Source organism: Dryas octopetala, chromosome 8 (genome assembly GCF_963921425.1).
Source record: "Dryas octopetala chromosome 8, drDryOcto1.1, whole genome shotgun sequence".
NCBI lineage: Eukaryota > Viridiplantae > Streptophyta > Magnoliopsida > Rosales > Rosaceae > Dryas > Dryas octopetala.
The window spans coordinates 8,174,300-8,194,418 of record NC_141373.1 but is presented as its reverse complement, the minus strand read 5'-3'; the positions used below and the strand labels follow the sequence as shown (position 1 = coordinate 8,194,418).

The 20,119-nt window shown below is 35.2% G+C and overlaps 2 protein-coding genes, 1 non-coding gene and 1 pseudogene across 4 annotated transcripts; 2 read left to right on the top strand and 2 right to left on the bottom strand.

Moving 5' to 3' along the window:
* Positions 1-5,731: 5,731 nt before the first annotated feature.
* On the top strand, positions 5,732-15,759 carry LOC147276817 (Peroxidase superfamily protein). Of its 2 annotated transcripts, XM_086253212.1 has the most exons (5): positions 5,732-5,772; positions 14,134-14,293; positions 14,611-14,802; positions 14,894-15,059; positions 15,353-15,759. In XM_086253212.1, the coding sequence occupies exons 2-5, from the start codon at positions 14,180-14,182 to the stop codon at positions 15,757-15,759; spliced, it is 879 nt and encodes a 292-aa protein (XP_086109338.1). In that variant the 5' UTR covers positions 5,732-5,772; positions 14,134-14,179. The 2 variants fall into 2 exon arrangements, with proteins under 2 accessions (XP_086109338.1, XP_086109337.1); XM_086253211.1 differs by lacking the exon at positions 5,732-5,772 and having other exon boundaries at positions 14,042-14,293.
* Positions 5,953-9,867, top strand: LARP6C (RNA-binding protein). The gene is made up of 10 exons (XM_086254803.1): positions 5,953-6,434; positions 7,673-7,754; positions 7,847-7,941; positions 8,068-8,139; positions 8,238-8,317; positions 8,426-8,504; positions 8,615-8,662; positions 8,730-8,798; positions 8,914-9,039; positions 9,318-9,867. Exons 1-10 carry the CDS (start codon positions 6,126-6,128, stop codon positions 9,552-9,554), a joined length of 1,197 nt encoding a protein of 398 aa, XP_086110929.1. The 5' UTR covers positions 5,953-6,125; the 3' UTR covers positions 9,555-9,867.
* TRNAI-AAU (transfer RNA isoleucine (anticodon AAU)) lies at positions 11,224-11,297 on the bottom strand. The gene has a single exon. It is a non-coding gene; the product is annotated as a tRNA-Ile (tRNA).
* Positions 15,760-16,178: 419 nt separating the features above from the next.
* LOC147276816 (F-box protein At5g07610-like) lies at positions 16,179-17,606 on the bottom strand (annotated as a pseudogene).
* Positions 17,607-20,119: the final 2,513 nt, after the last annotated feature.

Here is a 20,119-nt window from a genome sequence, read left to right as displayed (position 1 = left end):
TCTCTTTGTTTTGAGATTTGAAGTCTTTTAGATAGGCCTTTGAGCATTTCAGGTGGAACAAGTCAATCATGTTTTGAAATTTGAAGTCCATGGAAAAAACTAGGCCATTTCCCTACCTCAAACTCATATGGAATTTCTTTGTTTTGAGATTTGAAGTCTTTTAGAACATTTCACTGGTGGAACAAGTCAATCATGATCTCATCCTTTAATTAAATGGACCCTGCGTGATCTATTTTCCTCTCAATCTATTTAAAACTGACACCCTGCAGCCTGATCCCTCTTTAGCTGTTAGACTTCTTAAAGCTCCTCTGTCTAGTTTTCTTGGAAGAAATGATGAAATTTTTCATTGTAGCGGGTGTATACACTAATTGTGTTCGGCCTCTCATCACATCCTAGGTTGTGATAGGAGAAATAGGAGAAATAGACACATAATACATTTACACTTTAGACAAGCATGTGATTCCCAGACGCAGATTGGAGGAATAGAATGTTTGGAATCCAATAGCTAGCATTGATTCAACATTTCAACTTAAAAGAATATCAAGATTCTATCTATGCTGTCAAATGTGTTCTCTGACATCAGACTTTGCGCCCATATCCTACAAATGCAAACCGTTTCCCAAACCCTGAAAGACAAAAAATTGTGCAAAATTGTATGCTTTTTCTGTTCTTCTTTTCACCCTGGATTGGACAACTCCAAGAAACCTTTTCGATTTGGCACAACCACATATGCCTTTAATTTTAAAGGTTTTTTTTTTTTTTTATAATAACCCATTTGCATACACTCATTATAAAACAATTCCAATATTGAACTTGAGATGATCAAGATGTAGTCAATATATGAGTGGTCATGTAAGTTGAGATCACATATCTCCATCTCAGCACACATCAGTATGCAATTGAAACTATTCACTGTTCTGCATTGCATCAATACTGAGTCCAATATGCATAGCACCTTTGAAAAGAGTTTTGACTTTTTCTTCCATGCTCATGAACAAGATTTTGTGAATAATTTCTAGGATAAAGCCATAATTGTATTTACTAGGGCCATGAGAAACATGCTGGCGAGAGCAATGATTAATTTAAATGTTTTGGCAAGAAATAAAAAAAGCAAATAAATAAATGTCAATGTTCAAATTGGTGGGTGGCAGATTGGCAGCGTTGTGGTTGTACATGATAAAAGGACAAGATCCAGACTTATCTTAAAGAGAATAATATAGTATTTGCCATCCTTTATCTTCTTGTCATTACCTTCAATCTTCTTCAATGATGGTTTCTTATTTAATGAAAAGTAGACAAAGGAATAAGTTGACACTATTCTCCCAAATTCAGGTAACCTAAAAGTACCCAGTTTGGGTTCTTAATTAGAGACTGTAACAAAGGAAAAAAAAACTAATCACAAACGATTATGACCTTTGTTCTAATTGCAAATACATAAATGGTAATTCACAAATGATGAAGGGCTCAGATATGCAGAAGGAGATATCAATTAACTCAACCAACCTAGCTAGTATCCTTTTTCAGAAACTTTGTTTCAGCTACTCAAACTATCTTGGCCATTAATCTCTATGTTTTTTCCTTTTTCCTTTGAGTGATAAGAGGCTAAGAGCATGATAATATGACCGCTATGTTGTTAACAAGAGGTTCATTAATATGTAGTAGTTCAATAAACAACTATGATTATATAAACAGATATATGATAAATCAAACCATTAATTAGAGAGTTTTTTTTTTATAAAAAATGTGATTCAGATTATCAGTAATAACATAACATTCTAAACTGTTTAATAAGTGAATATTACCATAATAGATATTTCAAAATGTATGATCATAAGGTCAAATTTACAATGTGGTCTCCAAAACAGCCTCTTTAAAAGAATTATTTCAAACTCTGCTGATTTTATCTTTTTACCTAACCCAGTCATATCCCACTAAAAAAACACAATCACTCTCAGTTGATATATTTATCTGGGGTGGATGACAAAACAGTCACTCTCACAGGCAAAATAATAGAGAGAATCTTATAGACAAGATATAATGAAGGAGCCCACATTGATGGCCCCATTTTGTGGATGGCATAAATTGTTTGTTTGGTGACAGAAGTGAGTGAAAATGATGGAAGTCCTCATTAACTTCTCTCGCCTAAAAAATAGGTTATTTTATTCTTTTGGGTTTTTTGAGCTGATCAGATTTGAAACCTAATCGGGTATTGTCTTTCTTTTATTGGTAGAATGGAGATAGAATATATGCAGCAGCTAAGCACATTTGAGATTCTCACATGGCAGCAGAAGTAAAATATAAGGCACTTGGCCCACAAAAACAGTATTCCTATTGAAGATTCCTTCAACGACCAGCCATAGATAATGATCCCTTATGATAGGTCATAGGGATGGTATAATTTGGAATTATTGAAATGGAAATTGCATTTGATAGGGCAATTACATATAAAGTATTGGAAGTTTGGTAGAAAGGCCAAAGCAAAAGCCTAAATCCCAAGATTTATTTTTGGCCGTAAATTCTATCTTAGATTCAATGAGTTGCAACTTGCAAGTCACCCAAAATAAACTGTGTTTGATAATTTTTGTTGACAGGAGTTGTGTAACTATAACAGATTTGGCAGATTTGATAACTTGAAAGATCAGTCAAGTCATGGTTTGCTCATTTTTTGGATGATGCATTCTTTTCAAAACCAATTTGGCCATTTATAAAACTAAAAAATGTTTCTTTATCAATGAATATTTGATTTAGTAGATAACTTTCGATCATCAAAATAGGTATTAAATTCAAAACTCATCAATGCCACTTGACTGATAATAAAATTATGAGTTGTTATATTCTCACCCCCTTATCTTACTTTTCCACCCATATTTTAATGAGAAAAATAATGACAAACTTATCATTTTGTAAAATGACCTCTAAAGACTTGACTAAAAAAAATAAATAAATTTACTCTACTCACTTCTCCTTACCCACTCACCTTCTTACAATGACCTAAATTCCTTAAATCTTTAAATCTTTTTCTCTTCTTTTCTCATGTTATTATTATTTTGATTATACTATTTTTGGGTGATGGACAATCAAATTGACGTCGAAAAAATTTACTTAGTGAAAAAGTAAGCAAAACAATTTTTTTTGTGAGATGCTGTTTTTTTTTTAGTAGGACAACCACGTGAGTTTAACTCTTAAGTGGAACCACCATGAAAGAGTATAGGTGAATGATTTATTCAAATTACGGGTCGAATTGCTTTCTTTTGAGATTGTTTTTTTTTTTTCCATGCTTTCTTTTGAGATTGTTATTGAGTAGGTGTTAGTGCAAAAAACCCAAAACAAAAACTATATCTTAATTCATTAATGCTATTGTAAGATTCGTAACTTATTATCCTGGCCGTACTGGAAAGGAGATAGGAGGATGCGCAAAAGAGAGAGGGGAGGGAGAGTCAATTTTTCACTTCAAATTTTTATTAATCTGGATAAAATGAAAATGAAATCGATATTATATTGTTCGAGGCACCAGAGAGGACAATAACTGAAAGATTTTCCTACTAGGAATAGCTATTCCCAAATAAATAAAAATATGGAAAAAACTTGAAGGAGTGGAGAGTACGGATTAGTATTAATATTTTTAAATTTTCAGCGACATTAGGTAGGTGTTTGAATTGTTATATTAAAGGGTATTAAAGAAATAATGAAATGGTGTAAAAAGTGTTTTAATTATTTTTTCAAATTTAATGGGAGGTGTAAAAATAAGATAGGTGAGAAAATAAGACAAGAAGATGAAAATATAACCACTAAAAAACTATAACATGTACGAAAATATTTTCTTGTTGCAATTTTATCCTTAATCATGTTTAATTTCATTTTTTACTTTTTATGCATAAAACAAAACCACAACGTCAATTGGGTTACAATAATTAGTTTGAGATGTTACCTTTACCCTTAATTGTATATAGGTCTAAATGTCCTCTCTCTCTCTCTCTCTCTCTCTCTCTCTCTCTCTCTAGGAGGAAAAAGGAGAAGAAAAAAAGTTGGGCCTTTTACTTAGATCTTACCCACCTAACATTCCGTTGGGCGTAAAACGACTGGCCCTCCATCTGTGGATGGGTAACTACCTTCATTGCCACCGTTAAATTGGGCCTGAAACCATAATCCATCCTTAAGTTTTTATTGTCTTGGGCTCCAAGCCCTAATGGACTTGGAACCAGGCCTTATTTTGTTATAGTTGTATTAAATTAGGAAGCTGTTTTGGGTAATTGAACCCGGCCTCACCCTTCAAAGGCCCAACATTATAGGCTACTGATTATAGGCTTTGAAGAATTTTCACCCAACATTATCTGAAAATTTTACATCAATTATGTCTTCATTTAAACAACTTTAATACAAAACAAAAATTAAATTTACATGTTTCAAAAATATTTAAAAATATTTTTTAATGAAAATATAAATTAACTCATTTAGTAATCAAATAATTTTAAGGTACATTTGTTTTGTGAACCAAATTGGAAAATTTCATTTTAAATATTAAAACTGTATGTCATTTCATTATAGGTACTAAGCATGTACAATGGCATGGCTAAATGCTATGTTATATTCTAAATATAGCAGAATTGATAAAAAAGCTCACTACAATGACATAGCTAAATTTTTCACTATATATAGTAGAAAATTTAGTAATTGTTATTGAGGAACTCAATAAAAAAGTGGATTTACCATTTGAAAAGTATAGGTAAAGGAAGAATAAAACACCAAGTGAAAGAAAGTGATTGGTTGAAAAAGTACTGGGTCCCACGAGGAGAAATAGAGGAAATGATATTCATATGAATGGAAAAGTTTGCAGCAAGAGGCATGAGGATGGACAGCTGTCATGAGTTGATTGACCATGTATTCAAATTTTACAATTCCTAAATTTGACTTTGACATGAAAAATACTAAAATATTAATTTGGGTATTAAAATAATAATATTTAAATATATTTAATATTGGGCTCATATTAAAGATCTCATTAAAATATTTACAATGATATAATTATTAAAATAATTTAATATATTCAATTTAATTTATAAGAATATATATGAATATATTAAAATATTAACATATAGTTTTTGTGCCATTGGAGCAAAAAGCACAAAAGCTATGGCTTAATGTTAAAAGTCATGCTAAATATAGCATATAACATAGCATATAGCAAAAAGCCATTGTACATGCTCTAAGCAAACATCAATGTATTCATTTGAAGCCAAAAATCTCGTTCAACGTTTGAAAGCTCATCAAACACTAGTTCGGGGTTCTAACGCTCAACCAACATTTTTTTACTGATATGTTGTTGCATTAGAATCATACAAAATGTAACTACATAATAGTCACAACTTAATTTTCACACAGTTACAACTTAATTCTTTTTTGTTTGTTAATATTTACATTTCATTTAGGATTTATAGTGTAGTCTCTAAAATTTAAAGGCCTAAATTGTAAGTTTTAAATCATTATCAATCTTAAATTTTCATAAATTAAAAAATGTGTGATGGTTGAGTAGTCACAGTTATATAATAAAACAAAAAAATATAAGCGTTTGTGACCCCAAACGAATTGTGCCTCATTTGTTTGGTAAACTTAAAAAAACTCATTTTTATATAATTTTATTATACTTAGAAGAGCATTTTCTGTCTCTTAAAATAGTCATATTATATAAAAATTCAGGGTTTTAATAATAGATACTCACAACAAGAGTTTGATTCTTATTTTTTATTTTCTCGAGCCATTGAGCCTTATTTCAAAGTAAAATATTACATAATTCTTCTTTCTTTTTTTATTAAGAAAAAAAATTTAATATTAGGCTAGTTGAATGGCAAGATTTTTAGGATTTGTTAGGAGAGTTAGAGAAAAAGGACACTTGGGGGAAAGCCCAACCTCAAAAACCAGTCAAACCCCTCAAGCAACGGTCATGTGTAAGAAAACAATCCCCACAAATCCACCATTGAAATACGGGTTCCCCTTATTTGGGCGCCAAACAAGCCTTCAATATCAAATTTCAGTTACTTCATAGAGAGAGACCGCAAACCCAACTTACAAAGACTGAAATAAATCAAAGAGGGATAGAAGAGAGAGAAAGAGTAGATAGAAGAGCAAAAATGGCACAAGCACAACCTGGGGAGAAGACCCAAGAAGCCCCAGAAATGGAAGTGAAAGAACCCAGAAACGTTTCGTTCAAATTCAATGCGCAGGCACCTGAATTCGTCCCGAGATCGCATTCCCAGATGCCCATTTCGGGCTATTTCTATCCCTGCTTTCATATTCTTGGTGAGACTGCCACCCCTGATTGGTTTTACATTGGGGACCAAGAACTGCCTCCTTATTTGATCTCCAATCCCAACATGCCTCTTCCCAATCGCTCCAAGAATCTGCTCCCGGATGATCTTCAGCACAAGATCATCAAACAGGTGATCTCAACATTTTCATCCTTTTTATAGGTTTATATTGATTCTTGTATTCCATTTATATTTGGGTTTTGTTTCATCTTATGTTCAATGTGTTTCCTTTGCAAAGATCATTAATTCTTGAAGCCAGTTGGGTACATTTTCGATTCGATCATGATGGGTATTTTTTTCCTGGTCTTATTATGTGCATGGTAATGTAAAAATCTGAGAGCTTGATGTAGAGTTACCAAATTCTGTAACAGAGAATAGAGGTCTTTATTATTTTTGTTAGGAAAATAAAATTATATGGCTGGATTTGAATCATGTTGGGCAAAGCCTTATCACCCTTCAGGACCTTTACCTATTTCCATATCAAATCACATTTATTTAGATTCAACCATGTTTGACTCATGCAATTGGGAAGAACTTATTGTTAGCCTGACATACATTTTTGGCCTATTAGGCTATTTCCTAATCACTTAGATTTTTGAGGTCTGGTAGTTGTCTAATATGGTACCCAGCTTTAATTGCTAAAGTTGTCCTGATCTTAGGCCTCAAACCCCCTCTATGGACGACCCTTGCCGAGGGACCCTTATGTTTCCGGTATTGGATTCTCACCAATGTTTGCATCATTGGGTCTTGGCCTCCAATCTCCAATCCCCACATCTCCATCTACATTGCAGCTTTGATTCTTAATTAAATTTGGGAATAGGATCTTCATATAGCATGGACCTTATCCAATTTAAGATGAGAAACCATTCTTAGGTTGTTCAGGCAGGTAACTGACCTCAGAAGTCATTGAAAGCTCGTGTTCATTTGGTAGATGTCCCATCAGGAAAGCCATCTCAAAATGTCAAAAAACAATGGAGATTCTTTCTAGAAGTAATAATGGCCATCCTGTTTCCTTTTTGTGCTTTTAACTTTTGGGACGTGCATGAGATCCACCTTTTGATGCATACGGTTCAACAAAAATCACGAAAAAATAAAGAAATAATGTGTAGATTCTAGCTTTTTTTGTTTTTTTGTTTTTTTCATAAAAGGCTTTTTTAACTTATAAAAAGGGGACTTTTCTTTCGTTTTTCAAGAAAGATGAGCTTTGGCCTCTTTTCTTTATCTAAAAAAACAAAAAAAATCACTAAACTTATCTAACTTCTCATTGATTAAAGCATTGAACATATGGATTGCATTGCCTCCTTATTTATGCTTATCGTCATTATGGACAGCACCTTTCTGACTATAAGGTCTATTTTTGTATGAAACAGGTGGAGTACCAGTTCAGTGACATGAGTTTGCTTGCAAATGAATCTTTAGTGAAACACATAAGTAAAGATCCTGAAGGCTATGGTAAGCATTTTGGAAGAGTTATTTATGCAGATTTAAGTTATTTTTTATCATGCTTTTGGGTAGATTCATGCATGATTTTGGATTTATAACAGTTCCAATAAGTGTTGTTGCTTCCACGAAAAAAATGAAGTCACTTATTAGTAACAACCATATGCTAGCACAAGCACTCCGATCCTCTTCAAAGCTTGTAAGTAGTCTGGTTAAATAACTGGGTTTTTTCTTTTATTTTTTATTTTTTATTTTTTATAGTTTGAATAGTATTATTCATTTGGTCTACAAGCTTTCATCCTTGTTCTTGAATATGTTATCAAAGGTTGTAAATGAGGATGGAAAGAAGGTTAGACGTAAGCACCCTTTCACTGAAAAAGACAGAGAGGAATTGCAGGTAAAAACAGATGATTCCTAAACTACATGATCTAATTAATTTCATGAATCGTTTTATGGGAGAAAGTGCAAGATTGTTTTCTTTTCCCCCTCTTGCAGTCTCGTACTGTTGTGGCAGAGAATTTGCCAGAAGATCACTCTCATCAAAATCTAGAGAAGATATTTAGTGTGGTTGGAAGGTTGGACTTTTACACTAAGCTTTCTTCTTTTCTTTTCTTTTCTTTTCTTTTGTGCTATCATTTTTATGAGAATCATCACTGCATATTTACAATTCCTGTCAAGAACAGTGTGAAAACCATCCGAATATGCCATCCCCACGAATCCAATTCTTCCCGGTCCAAAGGCGATTTCATTATCAGCAACAAGGTACAACATTAAATTGAGCCATTTTTGTACTAATACCATATAAGTAATTCCCGGAACTCATTTCGTATAAATTGTCTCTTAATCTTATATTTCTTCTTTCTTTTATGAAGCTCCATGCACTTGTGGAGTATGAGACAACAGACATAGCGGAGACAGCGGTATGGTGAATGCTGTTATAACTTCAGTGTTACACCCTTTGGTTTCTTAATCTTTTTCATACATCAGGTTGACAAGTTGAGTGATGAAAGGAACTGGAGAAAAGGGCTCCGAGTAAGGTTGCTGCTCAGACGCACGGTATGTCTTTTATGAGATATTAAAGCATGTGTAACTTATGCATATGTATAAACTGTATATAGATTTCCACTTATTTGACAAAGCCTCATTGCTTCTAATATAACTTAATTTTCAGCCAAGATCTGTTTTGAAGAGCAGAAAGTCTGATTTTGATGGCATTTTAGAGGATGAAGATGCACCACCCTGTGAATCTGTTGAAGAGACTTCTCAGCCAAGCAACACAGAATTGGTTGACATGAATGTAAGCCCTTTCTAGAATAACCGATCATATTATCATGTCATTAAATTACTATACCACTATCTTTCACAGGAAGTAGATCCTTAAAATGGATTGAGAATAGTATTAGTAATTGCAATTGCAGCATGTCAGTTGTGCAAAATAGATTGCATGCTGCAACGGTGTACATATTTATTTATATATGTATAAAATAAGTAGTGTTACATGTACTACATTTACTGACTTCACTATGGGTCGTATTAAGCTTACAATATGACATGCAATATTATATGTTTGGGTAGGCTGAAGACAATTCAGTGGGATCCAAGAAGGGATGGGCTTGGGGACGTGGTAAGGCCCGAGGACGTGGGCAGGGCCAGAGTGGACGCGGCCTGATTGCCCTATCTCCACAATCAAGCAGTACCATCCAGTGTGAAGCATCTGCCAAACAGAATTCCAAAGGCCCAAGAATGCCAGATGGGACTAGGGGTTTCACCATGGGAAGAGGCAAGCCATTAAGCGTCACCAGTTCGCCTTAAGAGTTAAGACTGATGGGTGGTCGCACATTTTTGTTCTGGTCTACTTAGTTACTAGTACATGCCTGGCTCTACCTTCCCTTAGGAGGCTTCAAAAAGGGGATATCGGTTAAAGTAGCCCATAATATGTGTATTGGTTTGTTATCCATTAGGTGTTGCCTATTTTATTACGGGGTTCTTAGATATAGCCTCATTTTGACCATGCAATTTTAGGTTAAGTCCATTTAATTTTGATTTTGGATTGATCCTCATTTTTTTACACTGTCAGCAACACACAATATCTATTTTGCCCTTTAAGGTAAATAATAAAAATAAATTAAATTTGAGGCATTTATTACTCATAATTTATTAAAGGTCATCTTTTAAGCAATCAACAAAATTTAAAAATTCAAACTCAAGAATTAGAAGAGAACTCAAACTTAAAGATACAAAACACACTGATAACACTCATGACCAACATTTTTTTTTTTTTGAGTTGGGGGAGGAGGGATCGAATTTGAGTGTATTGTGGCTAAATCTACGGTCCTTCCAACTGGGCTACCCAACAACCGTGCACTCATGACCAACATTAAGCATATAAACATATAAGCAAAATTTGCATTGAACCTAGAACCCTTCTTAATTAAATATTATTGTGAAGACCAACATTAAGCTAGATCATTAACAAAATAAAACTAAGCCACTCATGATTAAACTGGTTATTTGAAAGAAAAAAAATGACAAATGAGCACCATTTAACTAACCAACCTATCAACTAGGTTAAAATTCGGAAAACCTTTTTTATAAAAACCTACTATTTAGGTAAAATAGTTCCAATTGACATGTACCATATATAGTTATATGGAATACTCTTATACAAATAACAACACAGTATACCCATACACCATATTTCTTAATTTTACTTTCATAGTAGGTATCTAATATGTAGGTATAATTAGTTCAAATAAGAAAAAGGATTACATCCATTTTTTTTTTTACCTTTATAGTAGGTTAAAAAATTATCCAAGAAAAATCAATAAGTAAGTAAAGTCATCATTTCAAGAACACAAACCCACTTGGATCTTCTCAAGCGAATAACGGAATAACCCATACACCATCCTCCTTATATTTATCTTGACAGTAGGTATGAAACCCCAAATCTAGGAAGAAGATCAACATGCAATGAAAATCATCATAATCCTTTTTGTGAATGAAAAATATTTTAAGAAGAAGAATATACCTCGAGTTCAGGTTGAAAAAAACCCAATATGAGCCAGTGATCAGTTCAAAGAGTATAAGAGTGATGATTTTGAGGTGAAAACTAATTGGGATGTTAAGTGTTATATCTGCAACACAAATGAGTGTTACTATGCATAATCTTCTTTTGTTTTACTATTACATAAATAAAAAAAGGCACTACATAAAATTGGAGCACGACTTGATTATGATGGGTACTTAATATCCCATGCATATTGTTCATCATAAGTTAATTGTAAATTTGTAACATGAAAAAGAAAAAGTTTTTTTAAGAAAAAAAAAAAAGAGAAGGAAAATTTTTATTTTTTTATTGGAGAAAGAAGGAAGATATTGAATGAAAAGTTTTAACCATTTTGCCAATAATGGGGCCTAAATGCATGAAAAGTTGAAAGGAGTTTTTCTTTTTTGGGGAAAAAAACATAAAAGGAAAACAAATTGGCCTATGCAGGTCTCGAACCTGCGACCTTCGCGTTATTAGCACGACGCTCTAACCAGCTGAGCTAATAGGCCACGTTGAAAATTTGTCGTTTTTTAATTAAATATACGTTTCCTTTGTGTTATCTGCTTTTGTTTTTTTGGTCAAGTGAATATTCATTGAATCATGGAAAAGATAAAGAAAAAATGCTTCTGGAAAATATTAATAAGTTTCTGGTTAATGGCAATTGCCCATTTACAGTTTTGTAACGACTTAATTTATTCATGGGATCGATTTGAGCATAACCTGTCTATCCAATGACACACTGGCCGAGTACTCATTTTTCAATTGGAGTCAGTCCAAGATAAAATGCATGATTCCTATCATCATGTCAAGCAATGTGGTTAGTCCCTTTTTATATGTTAACCTTCATTTTTCCACATGCTTAATTTATAGTTTAATTGGCCACCACTTCATGTTTGCAACTTATCTTGTGCTTGTTATCTTTTGGCAATGTGGTAATACTTGGTTGACTCTTGGGTGTTTGAGATACCAGGCTATGAGTTGCTTTCATAATGTGACAATTAAGTAGCACAGTCCACCCTATCTTGTGGAAAAGTAATCCTAAGAACTCAGAAGCATCTTCACTCTCAGCCATCAATGAAACAAATTTTTTTTTAACAGGTTCTTACTTTAGTCAGTGCAACAATCATTACCTACATGTAATTGTAAAAGAAAAAGCAGAAAGCCTTTTATACATGAAGGTGTTTGCAACAGCTTATTGCTTTTTGATTTTCAATGTTAAGGTTCTGCAGAAAAATCTTCTTTCTTATATTCGTACCACACTTCCAATGCAAGAATCATTATGAACACAAATTCTAAGCTATTGAAAGATCAGTCATCACACCGATACACGTAACTTTTAATGACAAGACACATGACGTACACCAACTCATAGAGGAAAATCCTGTAGAAAGAATTATATAGCATTCCTCAATTTAATAGAGGTTGGCATGCATAGATGGTGAAGTTCATAAGTTTGAGTTTCTCAATACCAGATTGATTTAAATCAGAAATGCCTCTCAGTTCTCAGATTCTTTTAAAGTTGAACCTACGATGTTGTTAAGCTCATTGGGTTAAACCCTTCCAATCACCTCTATGATAGGAAATGCCATCAATGGATCAAGAGATAGGTTTTATTAGGTTTCCGGTTTTTTTCTCTTACCACAAAGGACACGAGCAGACAATAGAAAATGCGATGACATACACCCTTTACAGTTACTTTTTGAAGTTAAACTATCAGGAGTGCAATTGCAGTGGTATAATGCAAAGTGCTTTTTTGAGATATCAACTATCAGCAAGTGCAATTGCAGCATAGTATAATGCTAATGCAAAGTGCTTGTTGAAATATCTTTGGTTAGCCTTCATCTCAATGACACCTGTACTTCCACTGGTCATATTAATATGATAAACATTTAGCATTTTTGGTGTCTTATCTTTGCACATTGACTTAGAGAAGATATTCTCATTCCATGCATCTGTAATATGAGATCCTAGTCAGGTTTTGGATTCTTCTTTTAGCACCATCTATTATTTGGATTACTAAACTATATCTTTCTCACCTCTTCATACTAAAACTTCAAGTAGTCCATGCAGCCTCAGAGTCAAATTAGAGAATTAATAAGTTGGTAATTAATAGTCAAGGAACAGAAATACCCTTTGTTCTTTCTGATTGTTGCAGTAGGCCAGGTTTTGGTTCTGAGTCTTCTGACTACTGAGCAACTGGTCTGCTGGTGCACATATGTTGGATTAAACAAACTTAGCTCAGTTGTATGATTGAAAGTAAGAATATGGATTCAGATATGTATATTTCTTCCTCATATGAGTAAGGATGATATGAACTTATGACAGGATTCATGTGAAATATAACTCAGAATTCAGAGCTAGCCAATGGATTTAATTCGAAAGATACTAATATCTCAACTGAATAAAACTCATTGGTGAACCTTTTTGTGTATTTTCTGGAAGCTTCAGATAGAAATTTGTCTTATAACCCTCAGGGTGTTCTTGAAGGATGATAATTTGTTAACTTGGCCTGCATACCTGCATGTAATATTTAGATTCTATCATTGAATATAGTTTAAAGGAATATTGTTTTTATCCTTTTCTCATATATGTGTATGAGTTGACTATGTAGTCACTCTTAAAGTTGTAGATTTGTGGTCTTGGAGCCATGCATAGTTCCATTAAATTCCATTAGTGTCACTAAACTTGCACTAGGGTAAACAAGCTCAGACTACAAGCAATTGTGGAAAGCCCATGAGTTGATACTAAAGGTTTTCCTGTTAAGAATAGTTGGGGAAGAAGTCTTCAACTCGCATAGTCCAAAATCATCACTAGAAACTTTTGTATAAACAAATTTTAAATAAGAGGGTTCATGCACCAGTGCATTGAGCTGTGGCTATTTTCATAGTGCTATTGAGCATCTATGTTTTAAGTTTTGACGTCTTGTAACAAAGACATTGCTTATGTCATTTCAGTATTACATTTGCTTCCAAAGGAGAGCAGTTGATTATGGAACTTTGCTTTGTTAGCATGTAAAAAAGAAATAATAAAATAGTAAAAGGATGAAATCATGGATGCTTATCACCTTAAAAATCACTCCAAAATAATAGTTTAGTTGCAGAGTTGGCCATTAGGTATTTACAACCATAGTGGCATTACCACTCTGAGTTTAACCAATGAATCCACTTTGAACTTCCATATTTTTTGCCTATAAATAACCACAAAAGCTCCCATCAGAATTGCACAGCAACTTTTTTCACTCTGATCACAAGCTATGACTCACAAAACCATCTCCTGCTTCACTGTTCCTTTATGTGTATTCTTGTTTTTGTCTCCCTTTGCTCATATGTATCCCTCTGCTTATAGCCAGCTTGATTACAATTTCTATGACAGATCATGCCCCCGCTTATCAATGATTGTTCGGTACAATGTTTGGGCAGCTCTCAAGAATGACAACAGGATGGGTGCATCCCTTCTTCGGTTTGCATCCCTTCTTCGGTTGCACTTTCACGACTGTATTGTCAATGTAGCTGTTCTTTCTTAAACTTGTTCTAAATCTTTATCTCCTTTGCAGTGAAATCTCTTACTGCCAAAATCATGTGAAAACTAATAAATGAAATAGGATGTCTATTTTTTTTTTTTTTGGTCAAAATCAAAAAGCATGTTTAAAATCAAAATAACTAATAGCATGTTCATTAAAAAGCAAAATTGGAATTCATTCTCCCTTGAAGGTGTTTCCAAATACAACCTTTAGGTACAAATGGAATTAAATAACCATGTGTTTTTGTGTTTATTAAAAAGGATGCTTAGCAAGGTGTTATATCAAACTTTTGTCTTTTGTAGGGATGTGATGGCTCAGTGCTTCTTGATGACACAGATGACTTTAAGGGCGAGAAGAATGCTTTACCAAATCGCAATTCACTTCGAGGTTTCGATGTTATTGACAATATAAAAGCAGATGTGGAAAGATTTTGCCCATCAACTGTTTCATGTGTTGATATTTTGACTCTTGCAACAAGAGAAGCTGTTGCTCTGGTACTTGACACATTTCTATATCATATGGAAAATCATCAAAATGGTTGTTTCTATTTGTAGTCTTACTTTCTTTTTCATTCTTCTGGTTTAGGCAGGAGGGCCTTCTTGGCCTGTTCCATTAGGCCGAAGAGATGGAACAACTGCAAGTGAGAAGGCAGCTAATGAACAACTACCATCACCTATTGAGCCTTTACAGAATATCACTGCCAAGTTCACATCAAAGGGTCTTGACATTAAGGATGTTGTAGTCCTCTCAGGTCCTTGTTTTTAACTTTCTTCCAACTAAAAGAAGAGACCTTCTACCAACTAAAAGAAGAGACCTTCTACCATACAGAGACTGCACCACATACATCCACCGTCTCCATGTGGGAAACTACACCTTTAGAGAGAGAGATGTGCCCTTAAAAAGATTTAAGGGCCGGATGAATGTCTGCATGTGGTGCAGTGCCATACCACAGACAACCCCAAAAGAAAGTGCTAAAGGCTTAAAGCCTATGGTGGTGTTCCTAACATTTTTGACAAGAATGTTTCTTGCTTTTGTCTATTGCAGGTGGACACACCCTGGGATTTGCTCAATGCTTCACCTTCAAGAGGAGACTCTTCGACTTTGATGGCTCCGGAAACCCTGACCCAACACTTGATTATTCAGTTCTTACAAATTTGAGAAGCATGTGTCCAAACATAGATACAGCAAACAGCAATCTTGCTCCTCTTGATTCCACTACTTCCAGATTTGACAATGCCTATTATACAAACCTTGTTAGCAACACTGGCCTTCTAGAATCTGATCAGGCCTTAATAAAGGATCCAAAGACTGCTGCAATGGTCAATTACTACAGCGGGAACCCATTTCTTTTCTCTAACGATTTTGCAGCATCAATGGTGAAGCTTGGTAATGTTGGAGTGTTGACTGGGCAAAATGGGCAGATAAGGAAGAGATGTGGATCTGTGAACTAAATGAATGGTTTGTAACATTAATGTCAGTTTTATGTATTAAATCAGGTATGAGAGAAACTTCCCTGTAACAGGGATATGACTGATTTGATATCTCAACCAATAACATAATGACACATATAATCTTATACTTCATCTCATAAAACTTTCTCCAATTTCAAGATAAAACATATCTTATGGGATGCCAAGTCAGCATCTATCCCTGTTATAGGTAAGTTTTTATCAATTAGGTATTCTAGTTAAAGTTGTTAATGGAACCTTGAACATATGAATAATTAGTTTGGTGTTTCAAGTATCACTCTTGCAATTGATGGGAGAACCAAATGCAACATATCAAAGCAATGAAAACCAATTATGGATTATGTTGATTGTATGAAAAATTAGCATGAGGAAGGGTAATATTCTCTTACTAGATATAGATGTTATGTTGTCGGATTGCAACTATAGATGCCATAATTCCATCGCACACAAGCCAACGTCTCCATGTATCGATAATTACGACCATAAACACCTAAATAAAGATCAGTAGTGCCGGGCTTGGGAGGTAACTCAAAAGATTTGAAGGTCTTAGTCTTAAGATTATAAGAGAAGACCTTCCCACAAGTATGCATCAACAAAGATGAACATTCCTCTTGTTCATTTTCGTCTGGAGCAAGAAAGAGAAACATCATATGAATACCGTGGCAGCGAGTAAGCAGTGTATATGGGATCAAGATCAACATGGTACTTGACAAAACAGCCAGAGTAGTCTCTCCCCATCTCCAGCAAATCAAATTGAAAATAATAGGGGAAACAAATATCAATAAGATGCAAATGGCCGCCACAAGACTCCCGAAAATATCTATCCACCCTAAGGTGCCAGTGCGGGTTCTCGTAACAGGGAAGAGGACTATGAACCACTTCAAGGCGCTCTTCATCTATGTGATAGTACAACAACTCATAAATGGATCCTATCCAGTGAATTGCGCCTTGCAATATACACCTTGGCTGTAGTCGAATGTAGGATGCCTAATGTAAGTAGAATTGAGAAGCCTCCAACTTCGAGTCTCAGACGAATATATCTCTGTCTGATAGTATGGGCAATCTTCTGACCTGTCAGTAGTTTCAAGGCAGAGCACCTTGTAATGAGGTGATTTGGAAGGGTCAAAAGCCAAAGTATAGCCAAAGATTGTGTCTTCATGTTGACCAGTAGCAGCAGCTGGAGGAATAAGCGTCAAGAACTAATTGGTTGTGGGATTGAGAACATAACAACAATCAAGATCTGAGAGTCTACTTGTTGGATCACCGAGGGGATGGCACAAGAAGAGGCCATGCAGGACTGCATAATCCTGATGCCATATTGGTTTTCGACAAAATTAAGAGGATTTCCCCATCCTCTTGATGGGTTTTGGTTTTCATGGTTACTACTACTAGTAGTAGTATCATGATCTTGATCACAATCAAGATGATCAAGAGGGATGGAAGTGAAAGTTGGTGGATTTGCTAGAAAAGACGGTGGAGACCGAAGGTTTGGGTTTTGAAGGGTGTGGCGGTGACAGAATACGGGTTCGAAGATAAGAGAGAGCCAATGCTTGGAGACGCATTTGAAGCGGAGCAGAGGTCGAGCTGGCACGCGCACAAGGATTTCCGTAAGGAGGCCTTTGATGTTGGCTATGGTTTCTGCTGCTGCTGCTTCTGGGTGAATGTGAGTAGAGTATCTGCACCATTGTTTTCTCTCCTCTCTAAAGGTTTGGTTTTCTTGTGCTTCAAGCTAGGGTTTTTATAGGCATAGCCAATCATCAAACCTTAGATCGACTCCTAATCAACAAAGGAAAATAATCTTTCCCAATTACCTCTATTACTCTGACCATCGTTATCTAATGGCATGACAATGACGTGGCACACACAGGTTCCACGACTAAGAGTTGACTTGACTTCTAAAAACAACCACATGGACAGAAAAAAACCAATAAACTATTTAAAAATTATATAAAATACAAAAAGGAAATAATTGAAAAAAAAAAAAAGATTAAGCTGCCAAGATCTGGATCTGCCCCTTTTGCTTCTCCCCCAGCCACTCCCATCCCCACTACGTACGCCTCCATCTCCGACGACAACCACCCAGCCGAGCTCTTCCCCAGTACACCACCATGAATAGTTAAGTGATTCAGTGGACGATAGTTTTAAAGGTTATATATAGCTGAGATATATGGGTAAACTTGAGGAGCTCACTTGCAAGCTAGGAGAACATAATGCAACACATGACAGCAAAGGAAACCAATTATGGATTATGTTGATTGTAGGAATGAATTGCATTATGAAGGGTAATATTCTCTTACTAACATAGATTTCCATACTATATACAGTTCCCATCATTTTAGATGAATCCTTTGTTCTTAAAGCAAACAAATAGCCTGAAGTTGGTCTAGCTAGAATCATTAAGAAACTTTAAGTGATTATCATCTACCTTCGTACGTAGCTAGTTAGCATATGTATGTATACGGTAAACATAATCTAAGAGTGCATCTCTCTAGGGTGAGAGTACCGTTATTTCTACCTTCAGGACTGTTGAATTTGCTGGATATTGTACCTGGAATGTAACCAGGAATGTAAGCAAAAGAGTACAGGGGTTACAGAGAGGATTTCAGAGCAATGAAAAGGAAAGAAGATGATGCACGAAAAAATAATGCCTCTTGTGCAAGATGCACACACCAGCAGGATATATTCCATTCCAAATTCTGTTACACAAAACGACACAGTAACAACCATATGACCGTTGCCACTCACGAGCCTATGAGCTCTTACAACAATCCAAGCACCACCCTATGAGGCAACGCCACCTAAGCAACAACATTTTAATTAACAAACTAAAAGGAAATTGAGTTATCAGGCAAATGCCTTAATTAACTCTAATACTCCCTTCTAAGGATTTGACTGATATCACTCCAAGGTGATTTCTCAGCTCATAGAATCTTTCTCTAGGAAGGGCTTTGGTAAAAATGTCAGCCAATTGTTCCTCACTCTTGCAATACAGTAGCTCAATCTCTCCTTCATTAATGGCATCTCTAATGAAATGATACTTCCTCTTAATATGTTTGGACCTCTGATGAAAAACATGATTCTTAGTCATAGCTATAGCAGATGTATTGTCACACATAAGTGGAGTTGCTTCCATTTGTTCCTCACCAAAATCATGTAACACAAATCTCAACCATATAGCTTATGTTGTTGCTTCTGCAGCACTGACATACTCAGCCTCTGCTGTTGATAGTGCAACACTGTGTTGTTTCACAGATGCCCAAGAGAAAGCTCCACTTCCAAATGAAAATGCATAACCTGAGGTAGACTTCATGTCATCCTCATCTCCTCCCCAATCACTGTCACAATACCCTATTAGGATTGCAGCAGTGTCCTTCTTGTACTGGATGCCAAAATCCAAAGTTCCCTGTATGTATCTCAACACCCTCTTTGCAGTACCAATGTGCTTCATTGAGGGACTATGCATGAATCGAGCTAAGAGACTTGCAGCAAACATGATGTCTGGTCTTGTAGCTGTCAAATAGAGTAAACTTCCCACCATTCTTCTGTATTGTTCTTCATTAGCTGGCGTACTTCCATCATTCTTCTTGAGTTTATCAGTTGTTGCTAGAGGTGTAGAGACAGCCTTGCAGTCTCTCAAACCAAACTTTTCTAACAAACTTTGAGCATACTTCTTTTGATGAATGAAAATGCTCCCTTCTAATTGGATTACACCAATTCCTAGAAAATGATGTAGCAGTCCCAAATCAGTCATCTCATATCTATTCATCATTTCTGCCTTGAAGTCTTCAAGCATGTTCATGCTACTGCCAGTGTAGACTATGTCATCCACATAGAGTGAGACAATGAGTGTTCCCTGATTTTCTTTGTTCTTAACATAAAGAGTAGCTTCACTTGGGCTCTTCTCGAATCCACACTGCATCAAATATGTGTCTATGTTGCTGTACCAAGCCCTTGGTGCTTGCTTTAGACCATAGAGAGCCTTGTGCAGCCTATATACTTTGTCTTCCTGGCCTTTAACAGTGAAGCCATCAGGTTGATCTACATAAACTTCCTCTTCTAGCTCTCCATTTAGAAAAGCAGACTTGACATCTAACTGATAGAGCTTCCAACCCTTTTGAGCTGATAAGGCAATTAAGGTTCTAATGGTGTCAAGTCTTGCCACATGGGCAAATGTCTCATTGAAGTCAATCCCTGGTTTTTGTGTATAACCTTTGGCTACTAACTTAGCCTTGTGCTTCTGTATTGACCCATCAAGGTTGAGTTTAGTTTTGAATATCCATTTTACACCAACAATTGGTTTGTTCCCTGGCCTATCAACCAGCTGCCAAGTTTGATTTTTCTC